The sequence below is a fragment of the Cnephaeus nilssonii genome (genome assembly GCF_951640355.1).
Source record: "Cnephaeus nilssonii genome assembly, chromosome: 21".
NCBI classification, from domain to species: domain Eukaryota; kingdom Metazoa; phylum Chordata; class Mammalia; order Chiroptera; family Vespertilionidae; genus Cnephaeus; species Cnephaeus nilssonii.
This window is the reverse complement of record NC_137092.1, coordinates 29,225,181-29,246,875: the sequence shown is the minus strand read 5'-3', so window position 1 is coordinate 29,246,875 and position 21,695 is coordinate 29,225,181. Positions and strand designations below refer to the sequence as shown.

The window sequence follows — 21,695 nt, the reverse complement described above, 5'->3', positions numbered from 1 at the left end:
AATACACATACTTTAACATAATTTTATGCAGATCCTTTGGGAAACTGTCAGAGGAAATTGAAAACAAGATAAAAATGTTATAAAATAAAAAAGTAATATAGAGTAAATTCAATATATAAGGCATCTATTTAATACTTCAGGTATTTTGGCCAAGAATGGGTATAATAACCTATTTGGAATTATTGTTACAAATTTCTTCTGTTCGTCAAGAAACCTGTACCATCGCTAATGTAAACCTCCATGTTAATGAAGTTACATAATCATATATACATGTGCCTAACATTCATATATAAATATGGAGTAAAAAATTATTTTTGCCCTTTTGCTCTTAAAGAGTAGAATTTAGCAACATGTGGACTGCAAGGAAAAGCTAAAAAATAAAGATCAAAATTCAAGTTTGAAATGTCTCTCAACACCTACACATGTTCTTATGCTTCACACTCAACCTCCAAATTCTGGAAAATGTTTCTATATAACCTACTAACTCTCTCAATAAAAATATCCCAGGTTGTCATGGTAACATTGTTCTTTCCCCTGCAGAACCTTGTAGTCTGGTGCAGTGGTTTCCTAATTCCTTATGGTTGTGAAGTCTTTCTTTCTCTGTGTTTCAACTTTCCAGCCTAATACTACATCTGAGGCTGCTAGCGTGGTGGCAAATTAAAGATTTAATTTCGAATAGGTAAATTTAATTAATAGTAAATCAGTCTGGAAAGCTGATGAAATCCTTTGTAGGTATATGTCCCGCAATGGTCCTTGCTGAAAACATTACAGCACTCAGTCCTTGCTGGAATTTCTCGTTTATTTCTTAACTTGTATGGGCTGATTAAGTTTTTAAAATCTTGTCCAGGTTTTTAGAACAATGATAGGAAATTGGTAGTCAGGATATGAACTTCGGGTTAACCATTCTCTTCCCTTCACCACTAAACCCTTTTTTATTCCCATCTCTCAGGTTGTGAGTTCCTATAGTGCAGAGACTTGTGGATGTCACGGATTTGAGCTCAATTCTGACAAATGATCCTGCTGCCTACCTTGGTCTGCTTTAGGGCTCCTAGAGTTATCTTTCTGGGAAGGTATTCAAGAGCAAGGGCAGATCTTGGCAAGGATTCCTTGGACACAGGAGAGAATGAAGAGGCTAAGAAATGGAACAGCAGAGGAAAACAAGAGAAAGCTGCATGGAAGCAACAGCAAAAACACTCTTTGTGGTTGTCTAATACCCATTTGAAGAGAGAAACCATATCTTTTGTGTGTCTACCTAATGAATAAATAAATGGCTATTTGGTGGTACCATTACCAAGTATTTTGACTTTGCCCATACCAAAAGCATGTTCTTCATGAAGGCTAATATCAAAGTGTACGATATGTATCACTTTATTCTCTTCCATGAATCTTTAGTTCATAAATAGTTATCTAAACCTGGAAAGTCTGGCATCCTAGAGGTAAATATATATATATATATATATATATATATATATATATATATATATATATATATTTAAGGGAGTCTTTGAGCTATTACAATATTTTGAAAAATCTAATTGAAATTGAGGGAAAATCTGCAACAAGGAAGCAAAGGTTTCCCAAAACCTTGAGTTTCCTTGCTTTTGACTGGTAATACATGAGTTTAATATGGGCAAATATGTTATTTCATTTCGGTCAGAAGCTCAAGTCAGTAGTTATATGTCAATGACTTTGGTGAAGAAGAAAAGACGAATAATTATAATTTAATATATTTAATTTTATTGGGAAGACAAAAACATCTTCAGAACCTTGGAGTTCAGGCATTCCACAAATACCTCTTATCTTTTATTCACTGCAATGCATACCGAGGGTAGGAATACAAAGGAAGACTAGCCCCTGCCTTTGAGGCACTCACAGTGTAAATGGGATAAAAACATGTCAGCCCTAAGTTAGCCAACATAAATATCACCACCCTGTAATAGGTGCTGTGGTTGAGAGGTGGAATAGAGATGTGGGGGTAGAGAGGAAGGAACATCTAATCCTCCTTGGGGGGAGAGGGGGGGAGATGGGGGCTGTGAAAGAAGGCTTTGGAGAGAAATTAGTTTTTGAGAGAGCTGATTCCTGAACACTGGTGGGGTTTTCAAAAGAAAAAGATGGCTTGAAGATCTGAGGTGCAAATTACAAAAGGGTTTAGCTGAAACCCGGAGAAATGAGACTGACAGTTGACAGGGACCAGACATGATGAATCTTAAAAACCATGGCAGAGAAATCATGGCAAATAGGATCCACTGAAGACTTTTACAGAGGAGTAGCCTAATGACATATGCTTTAAAAATGGATAATTTTAATGAAAATATGAAGGATGAATTGGATGGGGCTAGGAAGACTAGGCTCATTATTTTCTTAATTAAAAAACTTGTTAATTGGGTACAGCATACACACAGTAAAGTGCATAAATATTAAATGTTTAGCTTGATAAATGTTTTCATATATATATATATATGCATGTATACATATATATATATTTTTTTATGTAACCACTAACCAAATTAGGATCTTTTTCAGCATCCCAGAAGAGTCTCTCCCCTGTGCTTCCCAGTCAATACCCATTGTACCTTCCACTCCTTCACCCCACATTCTATGGAGAGCCTCTATTCTGGCTTCTATCACCATAGATTCATTTTTCTTCAACTTTATATAAATGGAATCATGGGCTATGTAATCTTATTCCTGACTTCTTATGCTCAACATTACATGTGTAATTTGTCCTTGTTGATGAATGTAGCAGTTCATCCTTCTTAATTGCCATGTATATCCCATAGTATGATTTTATACCACATTTAACTTATCCATTTTACTGCTGATTGACACTTGGGTTGTGTCAAATTTTTTTACCTTATGAACAATAGTGCTTAGAACGTTTTAATATGTCTTTTGTTAATGGATATACCCACTCACTATTCTTGGGTATATGTCCAGGAGTGAAATTGTTATTATAATCAGTATTTTTACCTTTAGTCATTCTGGTACCAGACTGTTAGGTGGACATCAAGCTATTATGAACAAAGCTGCTAAAAATATTCCCATATAGGTCTTTATATGGACATATATTTTCATTCCTCTTGAGTTCAAGAACCTAGGAATGAGATTGCTGTGACATCTGGTAAGCCTATGTTTATAAGAAACTGCTAAACTGTTTCCCAATGTGGCTGTATCATTTTGAATTCCCACTGGCAACTTATGAGAGTTCCAGGTGCTCCTGTCCTTGTCAATATTGGGTAGTGTTAAAAAAAACTTTAGCCATTGTTATAGTTCTAAGGTAATATCTCATTGTTTTTAAAAAATTGAAATAAAATTTATATAACAAAATTCATCAGTTTAACCATTTTAAAGTGTACAATTCAGTGATTTTTAGTATATTCCCAAGAATGTGCAATCATTACCATTAATTACTGATTCAATAGTTTTGTTATAGGCCTATCCAGATGTTCTCTTTTTTCTTGAGCCAGTTTTGTTTTGGTTTTGGCCAGTTTAGACATGCTTTCCTTTAGCTCCTTGAAAATATTTAAAATAGCTTCTTTAAAATCTTTGTCTAGTAAAGTCCAACATTTGGGCTTCCTCGTGGACATGGTTTTTATTAATTGCTGTTTCTCTAATTATGAGCCATACTTTCTTGTTTTTAGGATTCTTCAAAACTTTTTGTTGAAAACTGAACATTCTGAATATAATAATGTGACAATTCTGGAAATCAAATTATTTTCTCTCCTCAGAGTTCACTGTTACTACTTGGCTATTCCCTATCTCTCTTTCAAGATTCAGCTATAGTTTCAACTCTATCAGAAAACCTTAACTAATGTTTCATTCTGAATTAGATGTGCTCTATAGCGCGCGCTCTCTCTCATATATATCTGTCCTGATACTTAGCACGATATATTTTAATTATTCTGTTTTTTTTTCCTACTGGATGCCATTAGATAGCAAGGATCATCTTATTTAAAAAAATATTTTTATTGATTTAAGAGAGGAAGGGAGAGGGAAAGAGAGATAGAAACATCAATGATGAGAGAGAATCATTGATCAGCTGCCTCCTGCATGCCCCCTACTGGGGATCCAGCCCTTGACTGGAATCAAACCCGGGACCCTTCAGTCTGCAGGTTGACGCTCTGTCCACTGAGCCAAACCAGCCAGGGCAGGGACCATCTTTTTTTTTTTTTTTTTTAAACTCCAATGCCTAATTAACATGTCTGGCGTATAGAAGGTGGTGAATTCAAGTTTAATAAATGAATAATAGATTTATGCATATGTAGACAGAGGAGCCAGTAATGAGGAAGAGATTAAAGGTACAGAAAGCAGAGTCGGGATGCCATTGATGAAACAATGTCTGCCAAAGAGGATAAGTTTCAGTGCACAGGAGGAGTGATTAGTTTTAAAAATGAGAGATATGTCTACATCTCAGCTATGTCTACATCTCAGGTCAGAATAGAAATGTGAGAACATGCAAGGATTGTTACTAAGGGTTCATCCTTTTCTCCCTCTGTAAAGAAGTGGGGGTAGAGGGCAAAGGGTAGGGAGTCAAGACGAAGAGGAATAGAGGATTGAAGAAAATGACAAAGACTTGAAATGACTGTTATAGAGAATGGCAATTTCCTGATCAAGGAAAGGTAAAGTAATTGCCAAGCAGTGGATAGAATCAATTGAAACCATAAACTCTTCCTCGTTTTGAGAGCTCGTCTGATTCTCCCCCCAAACTCCCCCAGCCAGACACAGGCTCCCACTTCTAGAATCTGAGGGGATGAATTTCAAAATTGACATAGGGTTGGGGCTTGCTGTGCAGGCAGAAAGACAGGTGGACAGGATGCCTGTTCGAAAGAAGAAAGAGTCATGTCTGCGAAAGTTCAAATGCTATTGTAGGTATTTAAAATGATAGACCGAGCCCTAACCGGTTAGGATAGAACGTGGGCCTGCGGGCCGAAGGGTCCCAGGTTTGATTCCGGTCAAGGGCATGTACCTTGGTTGCGGGCACATCCCCAGTCAGGGGTGTGCAGGAGGCAGCTCATCGATGTTTCTGACTATCCCTCTCCCTTCCTCTCTGTAAAAAAATCAATAAAATATATATAAAAAAATAAATAAAATGACAGACCGTGAGTGGGTAAGGAAAGAAGATGCTCGGCTAGGGCATCCCTCCACCCCTTAATAACTGTGTACACAGCTGGGCAGGGGTGCGGAGGTCCCAGCTGTCCCCGGAGTGTCGTGGCTGTAACAGCTGTCACAAAAATCTAGAAGGTGGCGGAGCTAGCGCACAAGAAGACTTGGTAGAGGCGTCTCAGTTCTCCGCAGTGGCGGTCCTCGCCTACTTGCCAAACCCAGGCCCGGTGCGGTTCAGAACCTAAAAGGAAGTCTCCCTCGAGCCGCTCCAAGCAGCCTGACCCGGAAGCTCCTCTGCCGACCCGGAAGCAGAGCCGTGCTCCCGAGGCGCCGCGGTGGAGCCACCGCCCCCCGCCGCTGAGCCGCTGCTTCGCCCCGCTGGGGCCCCGGGGAGCGCGGCGCCGGGCGCCCTGATGGTCCTCGGCCGGCGGCGGCGGCGGCTGAGGCGGAGGGAGGATGACCTCTCCTCGGGAGCGGGGTGCCGACCTGGCCCGTTTCTACACTGTCACCGAGCCTCAGCGACACCCAAGGGGCTACACGGTGTATAAGGTCACCGCCCGGGTGAGTGCCGGCGACAGGCGGCGGGGGTGGTACCCTGAATTGGGAGGTGAGGGTCCGGGGTGGGGACCCTGGCGTGGCGGCACCTGACGCCGGTCGGAGCCGAGGGTGGGACGGGGGGCGCCCGGTGCCGAGGCGTGCGTCCGAGGTGGGGACGTGGGGAAGGCTGGGGGAGCGCTGAGGGCGGGATGCTCGGGACTCCCCGGGGGAAGGTTGCGGAGTTGCCCCCGTCCCCGGGTGGGGGTGGGGGGGGCAGAGGTGGGTGGTTTTCCATGGGATGACTCAGCCCCCATTCCATCTGAACTTTCTCTTCTGAGGCTGAAATTTGCAGAAGTGGTTTTGCTTGCTTCTGAGGGATGCGCAGATGAAAGATGTAATTTATTGGTTTATTTTATTTATGTCATAGGCCTTTCTCCTCTCGGCCATTTATACAGCGTCATTGTTTGCACCGAGGCTGATAGACTCTCGAGGATGTCGGTGTTAGGGTCACAGCCTAGGACCTTTTCCGCCTGTCTTTTTACCTGTGAGGTTTTTTTTTATGGTTTATAGTGGGATACATAGGAGAAATTCCACGGAAGGTTGGAGCTGTCTTGAGAGCACATTTAAAGGCTGTGAGTCTCCTTTATGTTAACCGGGTTCAATTTTTAGTACCCACTTTGGTGCTAAAAAATCGCTCTTGCTCCTTTTAAAGAGAGCCGGTATCTCTCTTCTTGGGAAATAAAGAATAGTAAAATTAAGTGAGTCTATATGTATGAATGTATGTGTGTATGAGTGTGCATATGTATTAGGCATCTTGTACACAGCACCCAAGTTACAGCTAAGTTTAATGATGAGGAAACTGAGGTTGCCGGATGTTTTGTAACTTGCCCAACTTTACATTGCAAGTCAGTAGCACATCTGGGATTTGAGGCCACTTCTGCCTAACTCCAAATTATATAAAAAGTTCAGAATTAACTTTATCATTGCCATTAATTGTTTAAAAAAGGAGAGGTACAGATAGTAGTAATACCACAATGTACATTTGGAGGATGTAGTAATCACGTGTGATGGCTCAGGAAGTAGGTCTTGAGAACAACTTGGCATGTGTTTTATAGAAATGGTGCACAATTGAGACAAATGTCAGAAGGTGGGATGAGCAAGTTTGTTTAAAGATAAGACCAGGCCTGGCAGAAGGCTGTACTGAGAATAGAGGGAAATTTGCTACTCCCTGTTTGCACACAAAGTTGTTATATAGGTGTAGTGTAAAAGTTTGTTTTTTCAAGATTAAGGGCCCTTTTGAAACCATTGTAGGCATTGGGACCTTCAAACATTTAGACTTAGTTTCCTAATATAATTTATGGAATTAGATCAATTTTCAACATATGTAATGTTTCCCTCATAGCACCCCGTTCATCCCTTATTATAACCCCACAGTTATATTGTATTAATCTGTTATGTGTCTGTGTCTCTAGTATATTTAGAATAGGTCTTTATCATTGGTATTTGTCTCCTTTTATAACAGCTAAGGCAGTACATGGCACACAGTGTCTAAAAAACATTGTTGAATGTTTTCCTCTTCATTCTAGGCAACACGCTCAGTAAGTGTTTAGTTCCAGGCACTAAATGCTGTAAGGGATAGAGGCTGAATAAAGCATGGACCTTCTTTCAAGGATATTCATAGAAGAGAGTTTATAGGGTTTGAAGAAGTACAGTACAAGATAGAGAGTGTTAAATGCCACAAGAGAATAGAAAAGAGCTATGGGATTTCAGAAGACAGAGATTGCTTCTGGCTCAAAGGATCTGGGAACGTGTACCAATTAAGACAGGTGGTGAAAGATGAGAAGAACCCAGATAGGTGGGGATAAAAGGGGAGGACGTCTTAGATGGAAGGGTAGCTAGAAGGGAGAGAGCCCATAAAGGCTTGAAGGTATAAATGTGTTTGGAACTTGAATAGCAAACACTGTATATGATAATTGCTTGTATTCTTACTTTACAAAAGGAGAGGTTAACCCCATTCAGCTCTAAGTATCTTTTCTTAAGCTGTGAGCTATTTACTGCACTAACTTTTATGACAACATAAATTAGAACACAAAGTAGCACATTGCCTCAGGACTAACCAAATCTATATAATATGCATGCTACATATTGCTGTGGTTATTTGAACTTGAAAATTGCTTACACTGCCTTTCTCCTTGTAAATGTTTATGTCCTCATTTATTGCTTTTGTGACAGATTTTAATTTTAATGTTAATGATTGAGGGTCAACATGGAGATATACTTAAAAAGTAACTGTACTTAATATTATAAAACAAGTAAAATATTTGTTATTTTTTTGAGACTTAAGGAGGAAAACATCTTTCCTCAGGAGAATTAACCAGGTAAGTAGTATTCTCCTGAGAGAACTTTATGAGATAAAAATTAGGAATGTCTTCTCTATGTTTCCTGCTACTGATTTACTTTCAGCTTTAAGGAATAATTTCTATATATATATATTTTTTGCTAATTTCTATATTTTTGATCCTTGATTCTAATTATACTCCTTGTGAAGGAGTATAATTAGAATCACCAGAAGTATCATTACTAAATTTTGGTTAGCATAAAAGCTCTTGCATCTTCTTAAATCTCCTTTATACTTAAAAAAAAAAAAAGAGTTTTCTGGAACCTTGTGGCCAGTTACAAGCTTGTTAACATATTTCCTAGTTAAACTCTGTTGCTTATTAATTTTTATCAAGAATAAGTACCTCTGTTCAGAATTGGAAAATTCTTTTGTAGGTTTCTTTGATTCTTTAGTTGAAGGAGACAGAGATATGAAAGAACCATTAGCAGTTTTGGGTTGTTTCATCATGCTAAGTTTACAAAATTCTCATAATGTAATATAGATTTCTCATCAACATAAGTGAATGGTTGTTCTTGCTTATATTCTTTCCATGAGTATGGAAAGCAGAGGGTATGCCTTTATGTAAAAAAGACAGTGTTGCTTTATGACTTTATTTTATCTGGAGGCATACTTTATATACAATAAAATTCACCAATTTTAAGTGTACAGTTTGATGAGTTTGGACAAATATATACATATTGGGTGTCCCCCAAAATATATACACACACTTTGAATAGTTATAAAGGCAGTGTGTATTAAAGTACTTTTTATTTTCAAAATTGAGCTATCAGCCATAAGAGTGTGTGTACATTTTTTTGGGGACACCCTGTAGTTGTGTAAGCACCACCTCGGTCATCATGGCAGAAGCTCCCTGATGCTCCTTTGCAGTCAGTCCCCTCTCTCTATTCCCTGTCTCTAGGCAACCACTGGTCGCCTTTCTGTGATAGATTAGGTGTGTTTTCTAGAATTTTATATAATTGAAATTACACACTATGCACTTTTCTTTTTGGTCTGGCTTCTTTAACTTAGCATGATTATTTGGGATACATCTACTAGGTATGTTGTCTGTTTTTATTCTCTTTTATTGCTGACTGATATTCCATTGTATGGTTATATTACAATTAATCTGCTTACCTGTTGATGGACATTTGGGTCGTTTCCAGTTTTTGGTTATGAAGACAGCTATTATGAACATTTGTATACAAGTATTTGTATGGGCATGTGCTTTTATTTCTCTTGATAGCATATATACTTGTAAACTATAGCTTAATACTAAGGCTTTTTAAAAAAATCTTTGTTGTTAAAAATATTATATATGTCCCCCTTTTCCCCCCATTAACCCCCCTCCAGCCTGCCCCATCTCCTGCCCCAGGCTTTCACCACCAAATTGTCCCTGTCCATGGGTTATGCATGCATGTATACACACACACACACACACACACACACACACACACACACACACACAAGGTCTTTGGTTGATTACCTCCCCCGTCCCCCCCCCCCCCCCCCCCCCCCGCCTTCCCTCCTAAACTTATATCCTTGTAAACTGTAGCTTAATACTAAGGCTTTAAAAATAATCTTTTATTTTAAAATTACAGTTAACATACAATATTATATTAGTTTTAGTTGTATAACCCAGTGATTAGACATTTATATAACTTATAAAGTGATCACCCTGATAAATCCAGTACCCATCTGACACCATACATAGTTATTATAATATTATTGACTATATTCCCTATGCTGTACTTTACATCCCCAAGACTATTCTGTAACTACCAATTTGTACTTCTTAATCCCTTCACCTTTTTCATCCATCCCCCCAACCCTCCTCCCATCTGGCATCCGTCAAAATGTTCTTTGTATCTGTGAATCTAATGCTATTCTGCTTGTTTATTTTGTTTTTTAGATTCCACTTATAAGTGGAATCATATGGCATTTGTCTTTCACTGTCTGATTTATTTCACTCAGCACAGTACCCTAGGGCCTTTCCATGTTGTTGCAGATGACCATCCTTTTTTATGGCTGAGTCATGTTCCATTGTATATATGCATCACTTTTTTATCTGTTCATCTATTGATGGGCACTTAGGTTGCTTCCATATTGTGTCTATTGTAAATAATGCTGCAATGAACTTATGGATGGATCTGTATTTTTGATTTAGTGTTTTGGGTTTCTTTGGATAAATACCCAGAAGTGCAGTTCCTGAATTATATCTGAGCTCCTTATTAAATATTTGTTAAGTAGATAATATGATTTAGCACATTGGAGAGGACCTAATGACAGTTTGATCTGTTGATTATTATGGGCCTGAGGTAGGCCAAGCTATAAAGTCTGGTCTTTGTTTTAAGGATAGGCAAGAGGGCTCATTTTAAGATTTTTTGTTTGTTTGTTTATTAGGGAACTGGTAAAAAAGCAGTTCATGGCTAGTGCCAGAGCTAGTATTCAAATCCCTTTCTTCTTAATTCTGTTCTGCCAGCGTGCTTCTTCAGCTTTTGATTGGCATTTCTTTATAAAGACAAAATGGATTTACCTAACAGACAATAGGAATATTTCTCGTATACTTGGGATTTTAATGTCTAGGAGGGCTGGTTTAATTGTGTCCCAGAAAGAGCACATTGTTTAGAATCAGAGTTGTGAGATCCAGTACTGCCTGTTATCTATAATAACAAAAGGGTAATATGCTAATTAAACCAGACGTCTGGAGTCCGGAGTCCTTCCGGGTGTCATTCTGGACGTCCTTCCAGACGAAGCTGGGGCCAGAGGGAAGTCGGTGCCGGCAGCCAGGGGAAGGAAGGCCTACTCTTGCACGAATTTTTGTGCATCGGGCCTCTAGTTGATTAATAGTATTAGTATGTTACTGTATGCTCTTGGGCCTTCGTTGTCTCATCCTATGAGGCAGGGTTGTGCTGAATGAAGGAAAATATTTAATTTCTTAACACAGTACGAGATAGTTACCTTATTTGTTTTCCGAAATTGAGAATTTGCTTTTGACATTAACAGAGGCGGATGGGCCACAAACTTCACAGTAGCATTTTCTACTGTGTTCAAATTTTAGTAGGTGTCACACTAAATAAAAAACTAAAAAACTAAAAAACATATGATAAAAATAGAAAGTTGAGTGGATAGATTACCTTGGGAAATACTATATAGCTTCCTTTTGGAGATTTACAAGGCATCATAATGTACTATGTGTTTCTTTTCTAAACAAAGGTAGATTGAGTTCATCATTAGTCTTTTGACATCACTGATTTTAAAGAATACCGGTATTCTATGCAGTGTGGTTTGTGAAGCACTGCTTTAGGGTAATAATTTTCAAGATGACTTGGCAATAAAATTCTTTCTATCTGTCTATCTATGTATCTATCAATTAATAATCTATCTATCGAGGCTTCTCAAGTAAGTACTTACTGAGCCATTGGTAGTTATGCTTGCAACAGAAATTTATGAACTTTAAATGAAAGATGTCACTGCTTTAAATTACAACTTTCATGGAATTTGTTGGCTGAATTTTGTGACAAACTATTGAAATTCACCTCAGGGAAAAATTACGAAGTAGTAACAGTCTTTATCAGAGTGAATGTTGTATTTTTGTTTTAGAGTTGATATTACTTGTTGAGATCATTGCTAATATAGTATTTATTAACAGTTATAAATAGCTGGGTCTCAGGGTTCAACTTTGTTCATTTTCAGTATGGTCATATTCTTACTTCAGATTTCTGATTGGTATTCTCATTTTTCACCAGTTTTGCTGAAGAGAATTACATAGTTAGAAAGAGTTGTTACTAATGGACATCTGGGTTCAGCCCATGTTATTCTAACCCCTTTGTTTTTGGTGTCCACGTCAGAGGACACATTCTTAACTTATTTAAATGAGATTACACATGCCGGTCTACTGAACACCTTATAGTGGGTTGTCATTTGGTTGAATTTGGTAAGGTATCTGGCAAGTGATTATGTTTTTATAGTGTAGTGGCATAGGAATCAAACCTGATGTATTCTCCATTATACTTCAGTACCTACCTGCAGAGTAGGCACTAATATTTGTTGAATAAGTGAAAGAATAAATAAAATCTAATGATTGACAGGGTTTTGTGGAGTATTGCTGTTTTTGATTTGGACTGCAGTAGTGTTGAGTTGATTCTAATCCCCAGTTCATGGTACTGTCAGTAGTTATCAAAAATTTTTTCTTCCTTTCATCTATAGGCAACCATTTTTATGTGTTTAATGTATCTTTTAGTTTTTGCAAAATGCATATTGTAGCATCAAGTTCATGAATTTTACATTTACATAGATGTTATTATGTATTTAATGTGAGATTTTCCCACTCTACATTGCTTTTTGATGATTTAGGCACCCAGCCTTCTTCTTTTCTAGTTTTGTGAGGAAATCTTTCTAAATGGTGTTAGATTTTTTGGCTTTTGTAATTAGAGAAGTCTGAAAGAATCCTTCCTCCACCTCTTTGCTCAGAGAATGAAGATAGCATTGTCCTTGAATGCTGATTATAATTTTTTATAAGTTACTTTTGTTTTCTTCACCATTAGGTGGTCAGTGATTACTTCTCATAGATACTGGTGTATCTGAGCATTGTGGCTATATATTTTTTTTCCATTGAAATTTTTATTGAGCTATTTGTAGATTCACTTCCAGTTGTAAGAAATAATCCAGAGCAATCCCTGTATACTTTGTCCATTTGCAGTGGCTTTATATGTTTTTAATTTATGTGGAGTCTGAGAAGAGGATTAGACAAGTTTGGTAGAATAATGTCAAATGAAAGTGAAGGCTGAGGCATTCTCGTGCAAATGTAATACATGAACGTTAGTATTTGGACTTTATTTCAGTTGCCTTTTTGCTGGATTTTTTAGTATGTGTTTCAGATAGTGAAGTTATATAGCTGAGTTCCGTGTAAGTGACATAATATGTTATTTCCTTTTTTTTTAAAATTCTTACCCAAGGATATTTTTTCCATTGATTTTTAGAGAGAGTGGAAGGGTGAGGGAGAGACAAAGAGAAATACTGATGGGAGATGTGAGAGAGACAGACACATCAATTGATTGCCTTCCGCATGCCCCTGACCAGGGCCAGGAGCCTGCAACTGAGGTACATGCCCTTGACTGGAATCGAACCCAGGACCCTTCAGTCTGCAGGCCGACGCTCTATCCACTGAGCCAAACCAGCTAGGGCTAGTTCCTTATTGTTTCAGCAAATTGAAATTTTTATACAATACTATTGAAAGTAATTATACAAATGTGGAATCTTAAATTTTGATAATGATGAGATATTTCTGTGTATGTTTTGTTTCAGGTTATTTCACGAAGAAATCCAGAGGATGTCCAGGAGGTAACATGTTATATGAAAATTTTATTTTACATATTTGACAAAAATTTAACTAAATGCCTGATTGAGCAAATTGAATTGTTTGTCAGTCTTTGTATTTGTATGTTTGTGTGGAGATTGTCTTAAGCTCACAAAACAGTAGCAGAAGTGTCCTAGTTCAGACCTATTAAGTATATTCTAAGTTGTCGTAGGTTTTAAGTTACATGACTAAGAATTTGAGGATTATTCAGATGTATTAAATATGTGTTAGATTTTAGTTGATGGTAAATTATAAAAATAAGATTTTCAGGAATTATAGTGCTATTTAATAATGTGATAATTTTTCTCATACTCATCAAATTTCAATATTAGTTAAGGGTTCCTATTTACCTATTTCTAAATCATGATGCCTGTTTAATATAAACTTGAAAAGTATTTGGTAACTAGTATTAATTTTAAAGATTATAATATTAAATTGTGGGTTTCTGTCTGCTCCCATTTTTATATTGAGTTGATATGTTGACATCTTGGAAAACTGCTTTGGGTGTAGATGTTTCTTTTTTAAATTTTGTAGATGCTAAGTTTCTTTTGCCGACTCTCCCTTTCTCTAAAATGATATCATTTTGTTATGTTTTTGCTTAAAACTGTGGTTCTGTATTTGTTATTATTTTGTACTTATATACCTCTAGGAATCCTATCTGAGGAGCTTACTTATTTTAACAGTTCTAAAATTTACTTTTATATTAGTGCTTGTTCATTTTCTTTTAAAAATTAAAAATTAATTTATTGTTTAATTACAGTTGATACAGTTTTATATGTTTAATATAGTATTATATTAGTTTCAGGTGCACAACATAATGCTTAGACATTTATATACCTTCCAAAGTGATCACCTTGATCTTATTTTCACTAAGATTAGAAGGACATAGCATGTTGGGGATTTTTTTTTCTTACTAAAGAAACAGACATTGTAAATGAGCAGTCTTGATTCTGCAACAGTGTTTTTCTTTTCTTTTTTTAAATTGAATTTTAATATCTTTAGGTTGTGTATGTATTTTCGATTTAGCCACAAGCCCCACTATTTCTTACAAAAAAATCTAGCTTGATTCATACATTTAAGTTAATTGTTTGGTACTGGTTGGTTTGTGTATGTGACATCAGATTTAGAACATATTTTGACTTTTATACATTACCATTTCTTACTATATCTAATATGGTATTTGTTTTTTCTCCTATGGTTAAAAATAGTTCAATAAAGGACATATTTTTTAAAGATTCCTTACTATTTTCCTAGGGTTTTAAGATATCTAACTCCTCCCTACATCCCCTGTCCTCAATAGACATGAAGATGCTATTGTAATGTTAATTTGGAAGAAAAGAAGATGTATCTATATATCTATCCTTCTAAAATGGCAGAGAAAGTGATTTGCACCATTGATTGAAGTATTCTCTCTACTTAAGTGTCAGCTGATTAGTATGAACTGTTCTTTAGGATTTAGAATTCTTTAGAGTGTTGAATTAGTAGTTAATGCCAGGGTTTTCTGCTTTTGAAAATTTGAACTCTGTTAAACCTGAAAATGGGTTGTGTTTTTTTTGAAAATATTGTCTGATTGCTATGCTGTAGTTTGTAGCTTGATGTTCCCCTTTTTCAGGGAGAATCCTGAACCAACCTATCATGAACATACTCTCTGCCATTTCCTTAATCCTTTTTTTGGGAAAACTCTTTTATAATAACAACTGTTGGTGAACCATTCATCAGAAAACTTTTGTAAGTGTTCTTTAGTTAGATGATTGCATGGTCCTTTGTTAGAAATGCTATAAAAAAAACAACAACCCAAAACAACAATGTCTTCTGTCTATCTGGCTTCTTAAAATATAGAATAACCTCAAAATTATAACAATACTTTTTAGCTTCCCATATGTTTCATTTAAACATTGGGATTCTCATTAGGAGAGGAATTCACCCCCTAGAATTTGTTTCCATTTCCTTTTCTTTTCCTTTCTCTTTCTGTTAACTGATTCATTTAGTTATTGCTTTAGAATTTAGACTTTGCAAGACTATTGAGGATTAGTCAGTGTATACTTAATCTAACCAAATATAGGGCTAAAAATATGCTATCCTTATAAAACGAGAAACTTTGCTGTTTGTTTATACATACCTACCTACCTACCTTAGCACATGCAGTGTTTTCTTCCCAAGAATGCTTAAATACTAAAATGGAATAAATAATTTTAAAATTATCAGCTTTTTTTTTTCTTATCTGTTAAACTTTTTCTCTTAATTTTTATTTATTAAGAGCAGCATGGATGAATCTGAGGGGGCACAACAACAGTCAATGTGGCCTCTTGTTCAGAAGAATCTCTAGGGCATGAATACTTGTATCAAGTAAAGAGAGAGGTGGAAATATGCCCTCCCTCTCCCACCCTTTAAAAAAAGCAACCTACCTGGCTCTGTTTCTCTGTAGGTAGTAAATTTTACTGGTGTCAGAAATGTGTCAAGGGAAAGAAAATTAATAAGCAATAGTATGGTAGATGATCCAGCAGGTTCTAGTAGTATGGAAGAGCAAAAAGGAAAAGGTAATTGAGTGGTTTTGTAGAATACAAGAGATCTAAAGGTTTTTGGTATCATTAAATGAAGTTATCTTAAAACATTTTAATGTAAAAATAAGGGAATGTTTTTAGTAATTAAGCTTTTATTAAATTTGTAGTCTATATATGGTTGTCATTAAATTACTATTTAATTGAGGAATTTTACTCATAACTTTAATGAATAAGAAATTTCTGCAGAAATGGTTCAATACAGCAATAGCTGTTATACAGTGATTTTTATTTCATCTTATTTTATTTTTTTCCATCACCATTTAACCCATCTATGCCCTCTCGCACCTCCACCCACTCCCCTTGATTTTTTTCTATAATGGGAAAAACTTGATTATTAGAGAAAATAACTTTTTGCATGTATCTGTTGGGACTATGTGTAGTCTAATTATAAACATTTATACTTGTTGATATAATGGGAGTGTGCTTCTGTTTACTTTTCCATTTTCTTGCTGGTTCTTATTCTTGCTCTGACAATCTACTGGTTATTTACCATGGTATTATTATCATTACTAGAGGCCCAGTGCATGAATTTGTGCATGTGTGGTGTTGCTCTGCCTGGCCAGCGATCAGGGCCAATCTGGGCAGTCTCGCCCAGTCCAGATCGGCTGGACACCAGCAGCAAGCTAACCTACCAGTCTGAGCATCTGCCCCTGGTGGTCAGTGTGCGTCATAGCGACTGGTCAAGCGATTGACGGTTCATTCGACTGCTCAGTCGGACATTTAGCATATTAGGCTTTTATATATATATACATATATATGTATATATATATATATATACACACACACACACACACACACACACACACACACGAAGCCCGGTGCACGAAATTCGTGCACGGCGGGGGATTGTCCCTCAGCCCAGCCTGTACCCTCTCCAATCTGGGACTCCTGGAGGGATGTCTGACTGCCCGTTTAGGCCCAATCCCTGGGATCGGGCCTAAACGGGCAGTCGGACATCCCTCTCACAATCCAGGACTGCTGGCTCCCAACTGCTTGCCTGCCTGCCTTCCTGATTGCCCCTAACCGCTTCTGCCTGTCAGCCTGATCACCCCCTAACCACTCCGCTGCCAGCCTGGTTGATGCTTAACTGCTCCCCTGCCAGCCTGTTTGCCCCCAACTTCCCTCCTCTGCCAGCCTGGTCACCCCTAACTGCCCTCTCCTGCAGGGTTGATCACCTCCAACTGCCCTCCCTTGCAAGCCTGGTCCCTCTCAACTGCCCTCCCTTGCAGGCCGGGTGCCTCCCAACTGCCCTCTCCTGCTGGCCATCTTGTGGTGGCCATCTTGTGTCCACATGGGGGCAGGATCTTTAACCACATGGGGGCAGCTATATTGTGTGTTGCAGTGATGACCAATCTGTATATTACTCTTTTATTAGATAGGATAGAGGCCTGGTGCACAGGTGGGGGCCAGCTGGTTTGCCCTGAAGGGTGTGCCGGATCAGGGTGGGGTTCCCTTGGGGCGTGGGGCGGCCTGAGCGAGGGGCCTGTGGTGGTTTGCAGGCCGGCCACGCCCCTTGGCAACCCAAGGGGAGGCCCTGGTATCTGGAATTTATTTTCCTTCTACAATTGAAACTTTGTAGCCTGGAGCGGAGCCAAGCCTGCTGCTCCCTCCGGGGCGGCAGCCATCTCTGTGGCAGTTAATTCACCTTCTACAATTGAAAGTTTGTAGCCTTAAGCGGGTGAGCCCGGCCAGGGTGTGCGGAAAGCTTTGCTTCCCCTGTTGCCGGCAGCAACCCTGGCCTGCTCTCTCAAGTTCCATTCTGCCGCCATTTGTTTGAATTTGTTTACCTTCTATAATTGAAACTTTGTAGCTTGAGTGGAGGCTTAGGCCTGCAACGGCTGTGGAAAGCTTGGCTTGCTCTGTTACCTGGGAAACCTTGCTCCCTGTGGCTGTAGCCATCTTGGATTGGGGTTAATTTGCATACTCGCCCTGATTGGCTGGTGGGCGTGGCTTATGTAGCAGAGTGATGGTTAATTTGCACATTACCATTTTATTAGAGAGGATATATATATATATATATATATATATATAATGACTAAATTAACTTTTGCCCCTTAAATTACTCTGTCTTTATTTTACAGTGACCCTAACTAGAATATACATTTTATCTGCAGATTTGTTTCCACGAGCTCTGTAGTCTTTTGAATAGCTCTAATTTCTAGTTTATAATGGCTTTACATTTACCTTATGTAAGATTACTTTTACAAGTCAGTACTCATTTTCTCCTTAAGCCCTTTGGCACCATAATTTGATCTATTTTAAAAATATGAAAGTAACATTGTTTTTTTCCATGACAGAATTATGTTCATGTATTAAAATGAGAAGCACAAAATAGGAAAATTAAAATCACTGTAATTTTACTATTCCAAGGACTTTTGCTTTTCAAGTATTGGGCTGGCTCTCTCAATTTCTCTTGCTTTGTCTTTTACTGGAACTGTTGGTTCTTTGCCCTCAGCATTTGTCACATTCACTTCCATTTTAAAATAAAATTTCTTCTTCCATCTATGTACCCTCTCTCACGGCATAGTCAAGCTTTTAAAACACTTACTCTGCACTTGGTGTTCTTTTCCTTCCTTCTGGCTGGCCCCTCGGTGTCAGGGTTCCCTATCATTCTGTTGTTAGGCTCCTCATCTCATTACAGACGCTGAGCAGCCTTTACTGAGTGAAATTAACACATCTTGCTTAGTTCTTGCTCTTGAACCACAAACCCTCCACCCTATGGGACATCTCCACTTAGATGCGTCACAAGTACCTAGATTAAATGTATCTAAAGTTGAACTTCGTTCTTATCGCCAAACAGCTTTTTCTCCCTTGGCTTTTCATCTTAAGGAATAGCATCACCATTTATCCAGTTGCAAAGCTAAAATTCCAGTAATTATATTTGGCATCGTTCTCCTTTTAAAAACTTCATCTTCAACCCCTTCTTTCTGTCTTTATTTTTGTTGGTCTAATCACTACTTCCCTTTAGGTCACTCACCTAAGGTAGTACTTTCTGTGAAGCCTAAAGACCCAAACCTGGTGGAGTGCTCCTTCCATATCACCCTGGGCTGCCCTTCTAGCATTGGTCGCGCTGCTGTCTTGTGATGTGCTTACTGTGTTGGCTTATCTTCCTCACTAGACGGGAACTCTTTGAGGGCAGGGTTGTTTCTCATTTCTTCATTCCTTGTGCCAACACAGTACCTAGCACAAAGTAGGGCCATGGAATACTTGTTTTGTTGACTACTTTTGTTGTTGAGTAAATGAATAAAAGGAAGCATCAGGAGGGAAGCTAACTTAAATTAATTCACGCGACAGTCTGATTAGTTCCCTAGGACAGTGGTCGGCAAACTGCGGCTTGCGAGCCACATGCGGCTCTTTGGCCCCTTGAGTTTTTAGCAAAGGCCAGCTTAGAAGTACCCTAATTAAGTTAATAACAATGTACCTACCTATATAGTTCAAGTTTAAAAAATTTGGCTCTCAAAAGAAATTTCAATCGTTGTACTGTTGATATTTGGCTCTGTTAACTAATGAGTTTGCCAACCACTGCCCTAGGATTATGTCGGTGTTAAAAACAAGAAACTTATTAATCATGGTAGAATTTTTAGTAGTTTGACAGAGTTTAATGAAGAATTTCACACATACATAGAGTAAATTTTTAATATTGACTTTGTTAGAATTGAGGTAAGTAGTGTTTTTTTTTTTTCTTTTCAGCCAAGGCCCCAATATACTAGGTGATGGAATTTAAAATGTAGTTTACTCATTTTGTGGAGACTGAGGGATGAATCAGTGATATCAAGGCCATGTTCAAATCCTTTTCCTTTATAACTTTTTTTTTTTCTAATGTAATCGGAATGAGGTTAAATAATAATTAAAACTAATGAAGGTATATATACTTTTTATATGTTGTATAATCTAAATGAATGTTGTTTTTGAAATATACTACTTTTAATGGTATTCTGATCAAGATTCACCTTGCTTCCAGAAATCTTATTACTACTTTAAATTGAGATTTATGAAATAAAAAGTTCATGTTAATTACTTGCTACATAGTTATTTTTCCCTCAGTGTTATTCCCTTTGTTTATCCTTTTAGACAAATGCTGAGTATGTACTTTGCATTTAAAAATTGTCTAAATTATTTTGTGTTTATAAATATGCTGTTTTTGAGACAGAATATATATTTTGACATCTAGCTCATTTCCATGGCCAGTAGTAATTGGATTTTGAAGAGGTTAAATGAGATTTTAGGTAGGATAGACCTTGTACCAAGTTGAATGTTTTTCCAGTTTGAATAAGACAGTACTTATTTAAAATGAAATTTAAAAGTTAAGACAGGACATTTGGAGGAAAAATTGCTATTCTATATTTTTAAAGCAAATATTAGTTAATTTTAGACAGTTAACCATATTGGTTAGAACAAACACTTGTTTGTCTTGCCATGACAATTTTGAATACTAATGAAACAATTATGTTCAGATATCTGAACCTAGATACATTTTTTTTCTCTCTTTAGATAATAGTGTGGAAGAGATACAGTGACTTTAAGAAACTACACAAAGAACTATGGCAAATTCACAAAAACTTATTTCGACATTCAGAATTGTTTCCTCCATTTGCTAAAGGAAAAGTGTTTGGTAAGTGGTTATTTTGAATTTGTGGTTTTTTATGATTAGCTAATTATGCATATATGCTGAAATACTGTACCATGAAGTCAGAGGCCCCTTTATTTATCACAATAATTCATATCATGTAGCAAGCATCAGGCACCTGAAGTTGTTTTCATGTTCTTGGTATAGTTTTATTAACTCAGAACACATTCACTCCTCTTTTCCATGAAACAGCAGCACAGCAACTCCAACCAATCAAATAAAAACTGTGTGAGAACATAAGAAAAGATGATGTTGAATTATTCTTATAGTACTGATTTTTTAATGTCTATACTTTGTATGTTACTTGCAAATGTTAACCCATTTATCATATAATATCAAAATATTGTTAATATCATAGATCTCTAAAGGAAATAAAAAAAGAAAAACAACCAACCTATATTTAGACTTGGATAGCAAGTCTCATTAGTTACAGTTTGTTTTTCCCCCCCACAGATTTTAAAAAAGAAATGGTCTCAAGGGTTGAGATTTAATAAATAAAATTAGTAAATTTTCTGCGTTATCAAGTACATTCTTAAGTGAAACTGGCATTTAAAGAAATTTTAGTACGTGTGAGTGGCAGTAAGGAATATGATGATTAGCAGTAAGAGTAGTTCGGTGCCATTGTCTTGATTCCTGCTAAGAGGCCAGCCGTTTTACTGCCATTGGTTTTAGATATCAGTGCAAACGTCAGTGTGGTGAAAAATGCAGCCACATTATGAAAATTGCTTTGATCTTGTTGATCTCTTGTAAGGCCCTTAGGGAACCCTCAGCAGTCCCTGGACCATGTTTTGAGAATACTTACACGCACACACAAATTTGTGCACACACATATGTACATGTTCATGGGTGTTCCTTGCAGCATTTTCAATAGGATACTGAAAATAAACTGTATTTACACAATATGTGATTATATGAATGTGCCATAATTTAGCCAATGCATAGAATTCTTCAGCTAAAATTTTAGATATACTGTTATGGAAATATGTCCAAGGTATATTTTTAAAATATAGGAAACAAATATTGCCCAGCAATGTGTTTAGTAAGATCCCATCTATATTTAAATAGACATACATATTTGTGTGAAAACATACCTACACACATTTGTATAATGTGCAAAACCTCTGAGGTCATGGG

General features: G+C 37.4%; 1 protein-coding gene across 5 annotated transcripts in view; it reads left to right on the top strand.

The window, feature by feature from the left end:
• Positions 1-5,429: 5,429 nt before the first annotated feature.
• Positions 5,430-21,695, top strand: part of RPS6KC1 (ribosomal protein S6 kinase C1) — a 503,192-nt gene continuing 486,926 nt past the window's right edge. For 4 of the 5 annotated variants that reach the window (XR_013812996.1, XR_013812997.1, XM_079761915.1 and 1 more), the window contains exons 1-3: positions 5,430-5,664; positions 13,322-13,357; positions 20,426-20,546. Coding sequence is in view for 2 of the 5 variants with exons in the window: in XM_079761915.1 (XP_079618041.1) it covers positions 5,560-5,664; positions 13,322-13,357; positions 20,426-20,546 (262 nt within the window). In the remaining 3 variants the exon portion in view is untranslated. Of the gene's footprint in view, positions 5,665-13,321; positions 13,358-15,082; positions 15,102-20,425; positions 20,547-21,695 lie in introns of those variants that run through there. The other variant, XM_079761916.1, reaches the window with a different exon arrangement.